This window comes from Mercurialis annua, linkage group LG3, assembly GCF_937616625.2.
Source record: "Mercurialis annua linkage group LG3, ddMerAnnu1.2, whole genome shotgun sequence".
NCBI lineage: Eukaryota > Viridiplantae > Streptophyta > Magnoliopsida > Malpighiales > Euphorbiaceae > Mercurialis > Mercurialis annua.
In genome coordinates, this window is record NC_065572.1 from 2,754,628 (window position 1) to 2,767,922 (window position 13,295).

The following is a 13,295-nucleotide window of genomic DNA, read 5'->3' on the forward strand; positions in this document are numbered from 1 at the left end:
TTAATGTAAAAATGGTGAATTTAAAGAATTTTTGTCAAATAAAAAAAAATTAATTTTATATTTTAGAATACAATTGAAATGAAAAAAATGCAAAATATGATAAAATTGACAGATTTGCGACGTCAGGGTAGGACTGAAAAGTGGATGAAAGATTAGGATTTTTTAAAACATTAAGCCGAGATACTTTGGTTGGTTTTGGTTCATTAATTTGATAAATTAAGGCAAAGAATATGGACGTTACCGAAAAGAAAAAATAGTTAAGACAGACGACAGGTGTTATTTTATTACAGGACAGTTTGCATGTGTCTGCTTCGTTTTCTTCCTACATCTTTACTTCTTGTATTTTATCTAAATTTTACTTTTAACCCCTAATCTTCTCATATTGCTGCTTTAAGATTCTTGGATTTAGATGTAGGAAAAAGTTAAAGAATGGTGTAAACGTACAATCTTCAAAGATGAGGAACAATCCTGAATGCATTTTATCATGAATAATTATACCAACTAATATAAATCTTTAGGAAAAAAAATTATTAATAATGATTGATGAATACAATACAACTTGCAATAAGGCAAATACATTTCTCTATCTTCAAAATATATGTCATACAAAAAAGATGAATTTCTCAATCTTCACCGATCATATTGATTGCAATTGGCGTATAATATTTCATTCATTTTATTAGTTCTTGCAAATACAACATTTTTAATAGCAATGAGGGAAAAAAATCAAGCTGTTCTTGTTTTCATTTTCATTTTCATTTGTTTCTCTATATGACTTCAGACTTTTCCCGTGGCGGAAAGTGAGTAATTGATGCTTGTAATTCTTCTAACATTCTTCCCTTAGTCTCTGGAACCACCTTCGCGATGAACAGAAGAGCAGATCCGCAAAGACCAAAGAGTATGAAAAATGTTCCTGAAAATAATAATTTGACCACAACAATATGTTAATAAGCTTCAGACAAGGAGAGGAAGAGGAAGTAAAAATGAGGTTTTTTCAGGTACCGGCCGAGCTCCATTCCATCATGAAGTTGAAAGTAAATGTCACAATCCAAGAGCCTGTCCACTTTATTAATGTAGCCAAACTCCCAGCTGTGCCTTTGATGTTTATAGGAAATATCTGTGATGAAAAATGTTAATTATATAAGAAATGGAAGGTTTTTAATTTTTTTTAGCTAATAACGGTTTTCGTGACAGAAAAGTATCCGTCATAAAGCCATCACTAATTTTTCATACTTTTTGACGGGAAAACTGCAACGGATTTGGTGTCAAAATAGCATATGATGCTGGTATGTCCCAAAGTCATCACTAGTTACAAAAGAAATTTTACATCAATCCATCTCTAGTCTGTCCCTAATTCTATAAATTAGCGACGGATACATATTCGTCACCAGAATTCATCACTAATCTAATAATTTATTTATTAGTGATGCAAGATTCATAAGTTGATAGACTTAAACATCAATTTACTCTCTGAATTTACTTGCAACGGACAATTATGCAAAAAATAATTTTTTTTGTCAATTAGTCCCCTAAATCTTTTCTCGATTACTCTAAATTATGATCGTTATTTTAAAATTTTAATCAATAGTTATTTTCAAAATTACATTTGGCCTACCTGATAAAAATTGACAACTTCAAGGGGCAAAATGATAAAATAGTTAACTATGATATTAGTTGTCAATCACGGCCAAGTTTATAGTGCATTTTGATATCGAGTATAAGTTGATATGAGTTTTTGTTTCCTTCTTTTTTCTTAAAAGAAGAAGATAAAAGGATTCCACTCATACCCCCTTTGTGACTCAAATACAAGACCTATTTTGTTTTAGATGGGGCGCTCTTACCACTTGAGCTAACCCATCTCATCTAATAAGTGGATATGAGTAGAGATGACATACCTCGGAAAAAATAACCCATGGTAACCCTGTCATGCCGACTGATATAGCTATGGTGTACCCCTGATAATGAAGTACAGTCAGAAATGTCTAACAATGCATAATACTGTTAAAAAATACTCAGCATCAAGTAACTGATCAATGTTCCAGCAAACATGTAATAGTAGTTTACTATCAGTTGCATTTAGTTACCATTATTCCGACGTACACCAGAATGGGAGTGATCTCCTTCGCCATGTGGAGATCCTGCTCAAAGTATACTTGAAGAGATTAGCAACCTTTAAGAATTAGAATTTGAACAAAAATGTTAAACGCCGTCGAATTTGCTGATAAACCTGCAACCAGAATGCCGCTCCTACAAGAAAACAGCCTAAGCACATGCCAAAGGCAGATACCTGCAAACATGTTAGAAGATCGAGTAAATATGGATTGAGTTATTGTGTCACAAGCTTGAAGTAAAGTTTGTCATAGTCTAACCATGAGAAGTGGACGTCTTCCAGATCTGTCTACTAAGACTACAGATACAACAGTGGCTGGAATCTGGACAAAAAAGAAGTCTAAATCAATGAGAAATCAGAATTCCGTTGCCGGAAAAGATTACCATTTTGTATTACCTGGATGATAGCTATTGATATTTGCCCGACATTAGCGGAAAACTCTGTCACAAACAAGAAATCTGTATCATCATTTCTTCAATTTCACAATTACTACATGATGCAAAAAAAAGCTAAGTTGCACTGAAAGGAAACGTTGAAATAGTAAACGCTCAAATGAAAAAAAGGCAAAACAACATCTTCTATAAGGATCTGTTATATAAAGTTTTGGAGTTTCAGAAGCATTTTCGGAAATGGAAACTAAACGCCGACACATAGTGCAAAACTAAAGCAATTAGTTTACCGGCTTTTTCAAAAATGGAGCTGGCATAATATGCAATTGCATTCACCCCTCCAAATTGTTGGCAAAGCAGTACCCCTATACCAACCTGAAGCAAGTATAGAATGTTTAGAGCTGTAAAATAAATCCCAATAGCAAATTTAAGTTAAGCATGGCATTTTTTGTGGTAACACTTACAGTAAGAGTATGAGCATATCTTGGCTGGAATAAATCTAAAATTCTGGTGTGTGGATGCCCTTGGAAGGTCTGAGTATAGTCCTATCCAATAGTGAAAGCTCATGTCATTTTCTGAATGCTTTCAATTGAGAACACAACGAAAGATAGGGGAATGAATCTTCACAGTCGAAGTTCTACATGAAGTTAAATTTTACTCTGATGTTTGCTGCTTCTTCGGAAACGTCAGCATTTTCCCCCCTCAGGTACTGCAGAGCTACTTCAAACTCCTTTTCTTTACCGACCTTGGCCTGTAAAATTTGTACTCTTCAGCAAAGCAAATAGAGCAGTAATAGGAGTGCGGATGGGTCTTCAACACTAATTTAATATATAATATAGAACAAAGTAAACCGTTAAAGACAGCACTGAAGAAAAAACAACTCTCCTACTATCCTTGCACTTAGTACAACAAATGAAGAAAAAGACGCACCAGCCATCTCGGGGACTCTGGAATGAAGAAAATGCCTACAGCTTGCAATGCAAATGGAACAGCCCCTTAAATGAAACCAAAAGGTAATTAATTTTCATAATTTCATATGAGAATCAAACACATTAAAGGGGAGAAGATAGTACCAATTAGAGCTAAGGTGCGCCAAGAAATGACAGTCCCAATGAAAAACATTAATGAAAATCCAAGACATGTCATGAGCTGCTCACTTGACACAAAAGGTGCAAAATGAGTGAGTTGATAAAACTCCAATGTTCGGTATAAAACCAAGGTGGTGTGGTTTTACCTGATTAGCAGCCGTAAAAGCTCCACGAACACTTTTAGGTGTTATTTCTGCTATGTATACAGGCACCTTTTAATTAAGAAGAATGCAAGTGTATTATAAACAAGTAAAGGCTACAAGAATTACACAAGAAAGCATGTGGGTTAAATGCAAAGAAGATAGTATAATTACCAGATAAAGAGTAATACCCATTCCTATTCCCATCAGAAGTCTTCCTAGATCCAGCAACCAAGCAACCTTTAAACAAGCACAATGAGTATTAACTCTAGCAAATTGGGTTGTGCATTTCATTTGGACCGTTTTTATCAAAAAAAAAAATTCAATTAAACCAAACCGAATATACAAAGAAAATCAAAATCAACCGAACCAGATAGTTTGGTTTGGTTTTTCTGTTCAATTTATACTCAAACTAAACCGAACTGAATTACCAGTTATTCAGTTTGATTATTCAATTTGGTTCGATGTTTGCACAGTCCTACTAGCAGATAACATAATTCCATAGCTTCACTCTTTTTAACCCAATGCTATGCAAGAAAAGTAGGAAACGAAATTTGAAGCAAAAATTTCATCTTGAATTGATGAAGAGGAAAGCAATAGAATGAAAGAAAAACCTGAGCAAATGCTACTGAAAGCCACCCAGTGATGAAAAAGAATTCAATCACCCACATTGTCTGCATTACAAGATTATCAAATGAGTTAATATTACCCAAAACTTGGTCGTGCAGTTAAAACTTTGACATTATATCACGAAATATATTTAAAGGTAGATGATAGAATAACTAACATATCTTCGACCAATGAGATCCGCCATGGTTCCATTTACTAGTGCTCCAATTATTCCTCCAATTGTCATAATAGAGCCAAAAACGGAGTACTGCAGAATGATTCATTAATTATATAGATGAAAAGAGATTAAATAATAGCCAAACAAGAAAAATAAACTTCACTCACACAAAAATCTTCAAGTACAGGCAATATAGTTAAAGTAAAGGACCAGTTCAGAAGTTAGGTTCCTTTATTTGTCCATAGTAGCCTATTCTGGTAAGTTGGACCTTTTAACAAACAGTTTGCATTCAATTTTTCATCTTGCTATATTAAAACAATAAATCCAAGATTCTGTTTTTTTAGCACGATACTTCATTCAATCAAGGGGTCCTGTTCTGGAAACGTGTCAAACACTTTATGTTTCGGACACAAGACTTCATTTTTTTACATAGAAACCTTAAAATAACACTGTTTTGCTGTGTTCGTGTGTGTCAAGTGTCTCCGTGTCCGTGTCCGTGCTACCTAAACAATTAGTATCGAAAAACAAAAGGGAAACAAAGAATTAGTACTGACATCTGCTACAGACATGCCCAGATCTTCCATTATTCCAGATTGAGCTGGTGATGAAAACCCTGTCTGCAAGTCATTTAATCCCAAAAAAAGTTGTCAAATTTTCATGTTCCTCCAACCAAACAAACTCACTTTAAATATCAAGAGAGATTAAAAAGTCGTAGAAATACATATGAATAGAATTCTATAAGTATATGATATCTTACAGCACAGCCACTACCAAAGGAGCCACAGATGGCAACCACAGTACTGAAAACGACAGCAGGAGTGACCGGAGAAGGCTTCTCCGGCACTTCATCAAGAAGAGAAGAGCTTGGAAGTAGATGCTCTGTCTGGTGTTCCATGGTTGGTTTAGCAATCTGAAACAATCATTGCTTAAAGATATATAGATGATAATGCAGTTTATTTATTTGCCAAGTAGTACAAAATAAAAGCCGCCATGTGCTAGAATAATACTCCCTCCGTCCAAAATTAATAAGCACTATCTTAAATTTTTTTTTCCAAATTATAGGCACTAAATATTTACTTAAGTAAGTAATTGTCAAGTATACCCTCATTAATTATAAGAAATATTTTGGAAACACAACAAAAATCACAAAAAGACAAAAATTATCACTATATTAAATGAGGGCAAGTATGGTATTTTTTCATATATTAACTCATTTTATCTAGAAATCATAAATTTCTTAATACCCGTATTTGTTCTAAACTGCCTATCAATTTGAAAAGGAGGGAGTAGTATATTATATTTTCTAAGGTGATGGGTCTATTAATGATCATTATTTTATAATCACTTAAAATGTGTGTCCGAATGCTGAACAAAAAGATTGGTTAGAGAAGTTGACTTTACTCGTGTAATAAATTAATAAAACCTAACTCTCTTCGTCCCAAAACAATAGTACACTTTCCTTTTTTCACACAATTTAAGAAATACAATTAATGCTCTAACTTTTCACAAAATTATCTTCATTTTTTCTATTATACCCTTATTAAATGTTATGACTATAGCTAATAGCAATAAATGATACACTTTAAATAAGAGCAATATGGAAAATAAACACTCTAAATTGAAATTTACAAGAAAAGTGGACTATTGTTTTGGGATAAAAAAATAAGGAAAGTGTACTATTATTTTGGGATGGAGGGAGTATAATATTTGAATTTTTAATGATAAAATAAAATTGAATAATCTAAGATCGCAAATGTTTATTGATTTATTGTAAACATAAACGTGATATAAATGTTGCTTGGATAAACACTTGTTCTTTCCATGTAATGTTGTTTTGTTGTCTAATTTCATTTAGTATTGTTGAATTTGATCTGATTTGATAGATTCAAAAGGTATTCATTCGAGCTTTTATATGAGTGTATTTATCTATTTAGATAATAATTTATTGATGAATGTAAGCGTTGTTCTCAATTATGCATTTCGCACGGTCCATTAAACCTTCCATGAATAAAAGAATCTCACTTTTTTAAAAGAAAAAATCTCTGGAAAAAGAACTAGAATTGGAAAACATATGTTCTGTTTATGTAATTAAACAATCCCTGAATTTGTTGGGATCATTTTTTATTGATTTTACTTGCAAAATCAAGAATATGGTACACAAAACATAACTATTTACAGATTACAATAAACACAAGAAAGAATGGAAAACATTGAGTTTTTTTTAATTACAAAATAATCATTTAGTATGGCATCAGAAACAAAATTAGCATTTTTGCTGTGGAAAATAAGCAATTTCTGATTGAATTTCTTCCAAAGTTCGTCCCTTTGTCTCCGGCACCAACATATAAATGAATGCAATGGTTAAACCCCAAACAGCAGCAAATATGAAAAACGTCCCTGCACACCCAAGATCTTCATTAATTCAGCAATTAGTGAAATTATCTAACATTACCGCTAATTTTTAAATTATACGACAAATTGTCGAAATTAAAGTTTGACTATATTTATGTGCGCGTAACATATTATACGATAAAGAGGAGAGAAAAAGAGACCTGCAGGGCTCCAGACCAGCATAAAATTGAAAGTATAAGTGATGAGCCAAGAGCAGGACCAATTGGTTGCAGTCACTATGCTTCCAGCCGAGGCCTTCACGCTAACCGGAAATATCTGAAATACATAATTCACTCTTAACTTAAAGCGAATGTTTCGAAATTATAAAAATTCGAGCTAAATCGGTAAAACTATGTGAAGCCGGTTTTATCTCAAATCCGATTTTAAAAGCATTGATTTAAACGACACTTGTTTGTTTTATTAAGACCAAACTAAAATTAAATAATACCTCGGACATTATAACCCAGGGTATTCCTGACATTCCTATTCCATAAGCTGTACCATACCCCTGCAACAAACACACATAGTTAATAGGAAATCCATGATATTAATTACTAGTAGTATTTTTTTTTATCTTAGATTGGATTATTAATTTATTATTACCTCAAGGCCAATAAATGCCATAATTGGAGTTAATGTCTTCAAATAGCCTAGCTCCTGCCCATCAACAAACAATGAAAATATTGAGATAGAGGGAATTGAGGAAAGAAAATGAAAAATAGTTGTTTTACTTTTCTTATGTCGTTCGACTTATTTTTGAAAATGAATTGATTTGGATCAAACGGTAGTTAGAGGATCGCCGGCCCTTGTAAGAGGCGGCTCAAACACTAAACTATTTAAAAAAAATATTTGAATGATGGAGGGAAACGAGCGACCACTCATGCACCCTTTCCCTCCATCCATGATCCTATCTAACTCGAATTTAGCGATCGAATATCGGATTAGACAAAATAAATTAAAACCATATGTAGAACTGGAAATGATGTCCATGATATGATATGTTAAACCTTCAAGTAGAATGATAATCCCATGAGGAACAAAAATACGAATGATCCAGCTGAAGAAACCTGCACATTCACAAGGTTATTATTTAAATTTCATTTTCATCAAATTAATTCCTCGCTTAAATTAAATAAATAAACTCTAACCATAAGGAGTGTCCGTCTTCCAAATGTATCCATCAAAAACATTCCCACAAAAGCTACTGGAAACTGAAAATTTATAAAATAAATTAATCAAAAAAGGGAAAATTAAACCATATGCACTGCTTATTCACTTAATTAAAACAAATTTATGGTTAATGATAAAAAAAATCAAATTTATGGTTGATGATAAAAAAACCTACATTTATGGTTAATAAAAAAAATTCAAATTTATGGTTACCATTAGAACAGCAGATGTAGTAGTTCCAATCATGGTAGAAAAGTCTACACATAACAAATCGAACAAAAATCCTCAAATCTTATTGAATCTAAATCACATTTAATTATCTGGAATTAATATAAATTTTATGATTAGTTGTGGCATGTCGTACCAGCTTCAGCAAATATTGTGCTAGCATAAAATCCAATTCCACTGCTTCCTCCAAGTTGTTGAAGAAGCATTAGCCCTACTCCGACCTAATTAATCCCATTAAGTTTTGGTTAATTAAGATTGATTTAATCAAAAATGAAAAAATGTATTTAATTAATTAATTTAAGACTTACAAGTATTGGATAAGCATATCTCCTTTGGAATAAGTCATAAATTGTACCATTTGAATTGAACTGAAATTTTTGTATAGTTTCCTATAAAAAGAATGAATATATTAGAATATTTATCATCTTATTATAGCACTAATTTTTTTCAATAGAAGTTTAGAAATATAAATTTTTACTCTAATTTCAATTGCTTCTTGAGAGATATCTGCATTTTTTCCCCTTAATCTCTGCAAAGCAACCTCAAATTCTTCGTCTTTGCCGTGTTTCGCCTATGCGGAAAATTAATTAATTAGTTCAATTTTTGTTACAAAACTCTCATATAATTATGTAACTGCCCTCCACATAGTCTCATGATAGAAATATTAGAGTCACATTTTAAAAATTTCAGGTTTTTTTTTATATTGAATTTGAAAACAAAATTAGGAATTAGAAAAGAAATTAGCAGAAATGTTAGTTGATTTACCAGCCATCTAGGAGACTCTGGAATGAAAAATAAACCTATAATTTGTATTATGCTAGGAATTGCACCTGAAAAAGTAAAAAATTACCAACAAATTAATAATGATTATTATATATACTTTTAATTAGTAAATTCAGAAAAAGTTTAATATTTAAAAGTCACCAATTAAAGATAGCATGCGCCAGGAAATTATATTTCCAATTAAATAAACCAGTCCAAATCCAACAGCAGTCATCATCTGTACACAATTATAACAATTAATAGAAAATCTTTAACTTCATTAGTATGACCAATAACATAATGCTAAAATATTTTTTTTGAACATCAAAAAGTGAGTATAATGAAGAAAAATAATACTGCAATTAATTAATTAGATATCTGGAGTTTCTTCAATACAACGGCATTAATTAGCGATAATATATATTAATTAAACTTAAAAATTAAATTTGATTTTTTTTAAAAGAGCTAATAATAGCATAGTTTCAACTTTCACACCTGACTAGCTGATGTAAATCTTCCTCTGAGATTTTTAGGAGTTATTTCTGCTACATAAACAGGTACCTGAATGACAAAAAAAAGTGTTCCAAACAAATTAAAACTCGGTCCACCGGAACAGTAACTCCGACAAAAAAATTCGCCTACTTCAGGACGGTTATAGTTCGGTCAATCAAAAATTACTTACCACATAAGTAATAAGCCCTATTCCAAATCCAATTGAGAGTCTTCCAATATCCAGCCACCAGTCATCCTTGAACAAAATTAAGAATAAATAAATTTCATTTGGTTTATTAATTCATTAATTATGATTAGCTTGATTAAAGAAAAAATTAAATAAAATTTTACTTTAGCAAAAGCTATTGCAAACCACCCTGGAGTGCAGAAAATTTCTGATAACCACATTGTCTGCATCAAAATTAACTCAAAAGTTAAAAAAAATAACTGAGAAGACAGTGAATTTTAAATTATTACAGAGTGAGTAGAAAAATTTACTCTTCTGGGACCAATGTAATCAGTAATTTTCCCACTTAAAATTGCACCAATCAATCCTCCAATTGTCATTATCGATCCAAAAGTTGAGTACTGTAAATAAAATAATTCATTTTTAGGTTGAAATAATTAAGGATTAATTAATAAAAAATGCACGATCTTTAGCAAAATTTATGATTTAAGTATTTTTTTATTTTTGCAATGTCAGACTTTTCAGTTTTTACAATTTCATACAATCGGGTCGTTTGAATATAACGTGACTGACTAATCATTACGTACTATAAACACACAGTTTTCTCCGGTTAGATTCATCAGTTTTGGATGACCATGATGTATAAAATTGTATAAAAATGAAAAGCCGGGTATAAATTTATAAAATGTTGAAAGGTCATAAATAAAATTACAAAAAAGTCAAAGATCATGATTGAAAAAATATGATTAAATCAACGCAATACTATTATATCTTAAAATATAGTAGCACTTACAGCTGCAACGGAGAGGTCTAAGTCTTTGATGATTGCAGATTCAACCGGAGAAGAATAACCCTCCTGCACATTCAAATACTCAATTCTCAGCACGGCTAAAATAAAAATTAAATTTTTTATACAAATGAATTATAAATATAGAGTTATAGAGTTTTCGAAAAAATTAAAATTATATTTTTGTATAGGTTTTGTCCGTTACCAACTGCCATTTACCAAATAAAAAAACTTACAGCAAATCCATAACAGCAAGATCCACAGACAGCAACAAAAGTGGAAAAGACAAGAACATATGAAGTGTTACTGTTGGTCTCTTCATGATCATCTCCACTAAAACTCATCAGTGGCTTTGCATCAGCAATCAAAGGCACATTAATCGACCTTTCTTCCATAATTTTATACTATTTTCTCGGAAACCAAACAGTTGATGAAAATTAATTGTCTAAGTATCCGACAGTAAACTGCTACAAATCCCCCTACGGTCAAATTTATTTTCCAGAGAATCTAAAGAAACTGCAGAAAATATAGAGAAAAAAAGGTTGGTTTGGTTGGTTAATGTTTATAAGAACTTCATATATATGTGTATAAGTGAAGCTGTTTTATGAATGGTTTATATATGCAGTTTTGGTTATTTATAAAGAAGACATGAAATGGGATTATGTGAATTAATTATTGGTAAGAGTAGGTTAGATATCCATTTTGAATTAAAAAAGTTAAAGGGTGACTTTTTTTGTGTTGCTTCTTCTTATGACAAATCTTTTGTTTTGACCATTTTCTAATTTTTTTTATATAATTAATAAAAATAAATATTGAAGAAAACAGGACCACAGTAACAGTTATGGAAAAAAAATCCGGCATATAGAAAAGTCTTTCATTTTTTTTTAAAACCGATAAAATTAAATTTATGAAAATTATTTGTACATTTGTCAGTTTAATGTTTCTTTTAGCTCTTCGAGCTATTTGTTTAGATGAGTTTTTTTTGCTGTTTTTCACCTGAGTAAAGTGTAATCGGAATAGATATATTTTTATTTTATTACTATAGAATAATAGCGAAAAGTTTTGTCGACTATAAAACTTTTACTTAACAAAATAAACAAAATATTGTCTATCAATCAATAGTTGATCTTAATTGTATTTATTTAGTATTTTGTAGTACTAACTAATTTACAACTTATCTAATTGGTTGCATTATTGCTCATAAGTCTCTTCTTGTACAAGGCAAGTAAGGTACTAAGCTAAAATATTTGGAACTTAGAAGTAAAATTTATAGGCTAGTTCTGAATAAAGTTTTAACGAATTTGTCATTAATAATTTTAAAAAAATTGGATAAATTTAAAAAATAAAAAAATTATGACACCATCAACTCAAAGTTACATTGATCATTAAAGTGTGTAATATTAAAAAAATAAATACATTAAAAAAGCAAAAATATATTAAAGTCGGACAATACCACGTCTTGCTACACGTGGCTTCGTGCATGATGACATTGGTTCCTACAAGTTTTGTTGGATGTCATTTAATTGGTACGCGTGTTAACAATAATTGCATCATCTTTTAATTTCTTTATTGTAAATTATTCAATCCTACTAGTATTAAATTCACTTACTATTTAGAGAAAGTCAAATAAAAGAAAAAATCAATGATATTACTATATTTGAAGTTTAATTATCCACTAGTATATGTTATAAGTTGTAAGAAGAAATTGTAAACAACTTCATCCGTGCACGAAAATTCCTTTATCATCCGTGCATGGCCGATTTAACTTCTAATGCACGTAAAATAATGTACCTACATTGAAATTAAGTCACATAAAGGTACATTGAAATTAAGTCACATAAAATTTATTGAGTTTGGCATTTAAAACATTAAATTTTATATATATCCTTTCTTTTTCCCATTCTCAAATTTATTGTTTAAGCATTTTTTTTAAACATATCAACAAGTGCTTTTAGCTCTTATTTGGTGACTAGACATAGATAATTAGCAATTTTATTTTAAAAAAATTGTCATATTAATAAAAGGATTGATGTTAATATATGTAATGATAAAAATGGGATTAATTTGACAACCATATCAATAAATTAAAATTAGTTTTAATAGTGATTGAAAATAATTAAAAACACTCATTTGATATATTTTTTAATTTAAAATAAAGAAAAAAATTAAACACTAATATAGCAAATTATAGTAAAAAATTCAAGCACCACTAAATATGATTCGTCCAAAAAATAGTATGGAGCACTCTAGTCGTCTCACAACAATTGATAAATTTATATTATATAACAATTAAGAAAAAAATAGTTAAATTAATTCATTTTTATTAACTTTTCAATATACTCTTAATTTATCTATTTTATATTTTAAAAGTTTTGATGTCCTCTTAGAATCAAAAATTATTTTTATTAATTTTTTATTGAATGAAGTGATAATAATATGATATAATTTGTTGAAAGTATAAAATTAGTATCTCAATTTCATAAATTATTAGATTAAAATAATAGATTTATTTATATATCGAAACACCCAAAATATGTGAAAAAATTGTTTATTTTTACAGAATGATGCTGTATATATTATTTTTAGAGTTAGCGTCATAATTCAGCGAATTTCGTTAGATAACTTCAATTTTGTTTTTGACATTTTAGTCCACTTTATCCAACTTTTTGCCGGTTTGTTTGATGAAGGAATTGTATAAACAAGAGGTCGGTGATTGTAAGAAAAAAAAGAGTCGCCGGACCCAATTGAGGACTAAAAAGTAAAT

At 30.4% G+C, this 13,295-nt stretch overlaps 1 protein-coding gene across 1 annotated transcript; it reads right to left on the reverse strand.

The window, feature by feature from the left end:
• Window positions 1-565: 565 nt before the first annotated feature.
• On the reverse strand, window positions 566-11,127 carry LOC126671333 (uncharacterized). Its single transcript, XM_056104927.1, has 36 exons — window positions 10,768-11,127; window positions 10,538-10,600; window positions 10,056-10,145; window positions 9,909-9,968; window positions 9,748-9,813; window positions 9,561-9,626; window positions 9,228-9,303; window positions 9,069-9,133; window positions 8,782-8,874; window positions 8,612-8,692; window positions 8,440-8,524; window positions 8,289-8,332; window positions 8,054-8,116; window positions 7,913-7,972; window positions 7,509-7,562; window positions 7,354-7,413; window positions 7,067-7,181; window positions 6,783-6,911; window positions 5,272-5,429; window positions 5,069-5,131; window positions 4,515-4,604; window positions 4,342-4,401; window positions 3,902-3,967; window positions 3,734-3,799; window positions 3,573-3,648; window positions 3,430-3,494; window positions 3,158-3,250; window positions 2,964-3,044; window positions 2,790-2,874; window positions 2,507-2,550; window positions 2,370-2,432; window positions 2,228-2,287; window positions 2,085-2,138; window positions 1,896-1,955; window positions 1,003-1,117; window positions 566-913 (listed from the first exon to the last, which is right to left on the reverse strand). Exons 1-36 carry the CDS (start codon window positions 10,924-10,926, stop codon window positions 768-770), a joined length of 2,874 nt encoding a protein of 957 aa, XP_055960902.1. The 5' UTR covers window positions 10,927-11,127; the 3' UTR covers window positions 566-767.
• Between the last annotated feature and the right edge of the window lie 2,168 nt (window positions 11,128-13,295).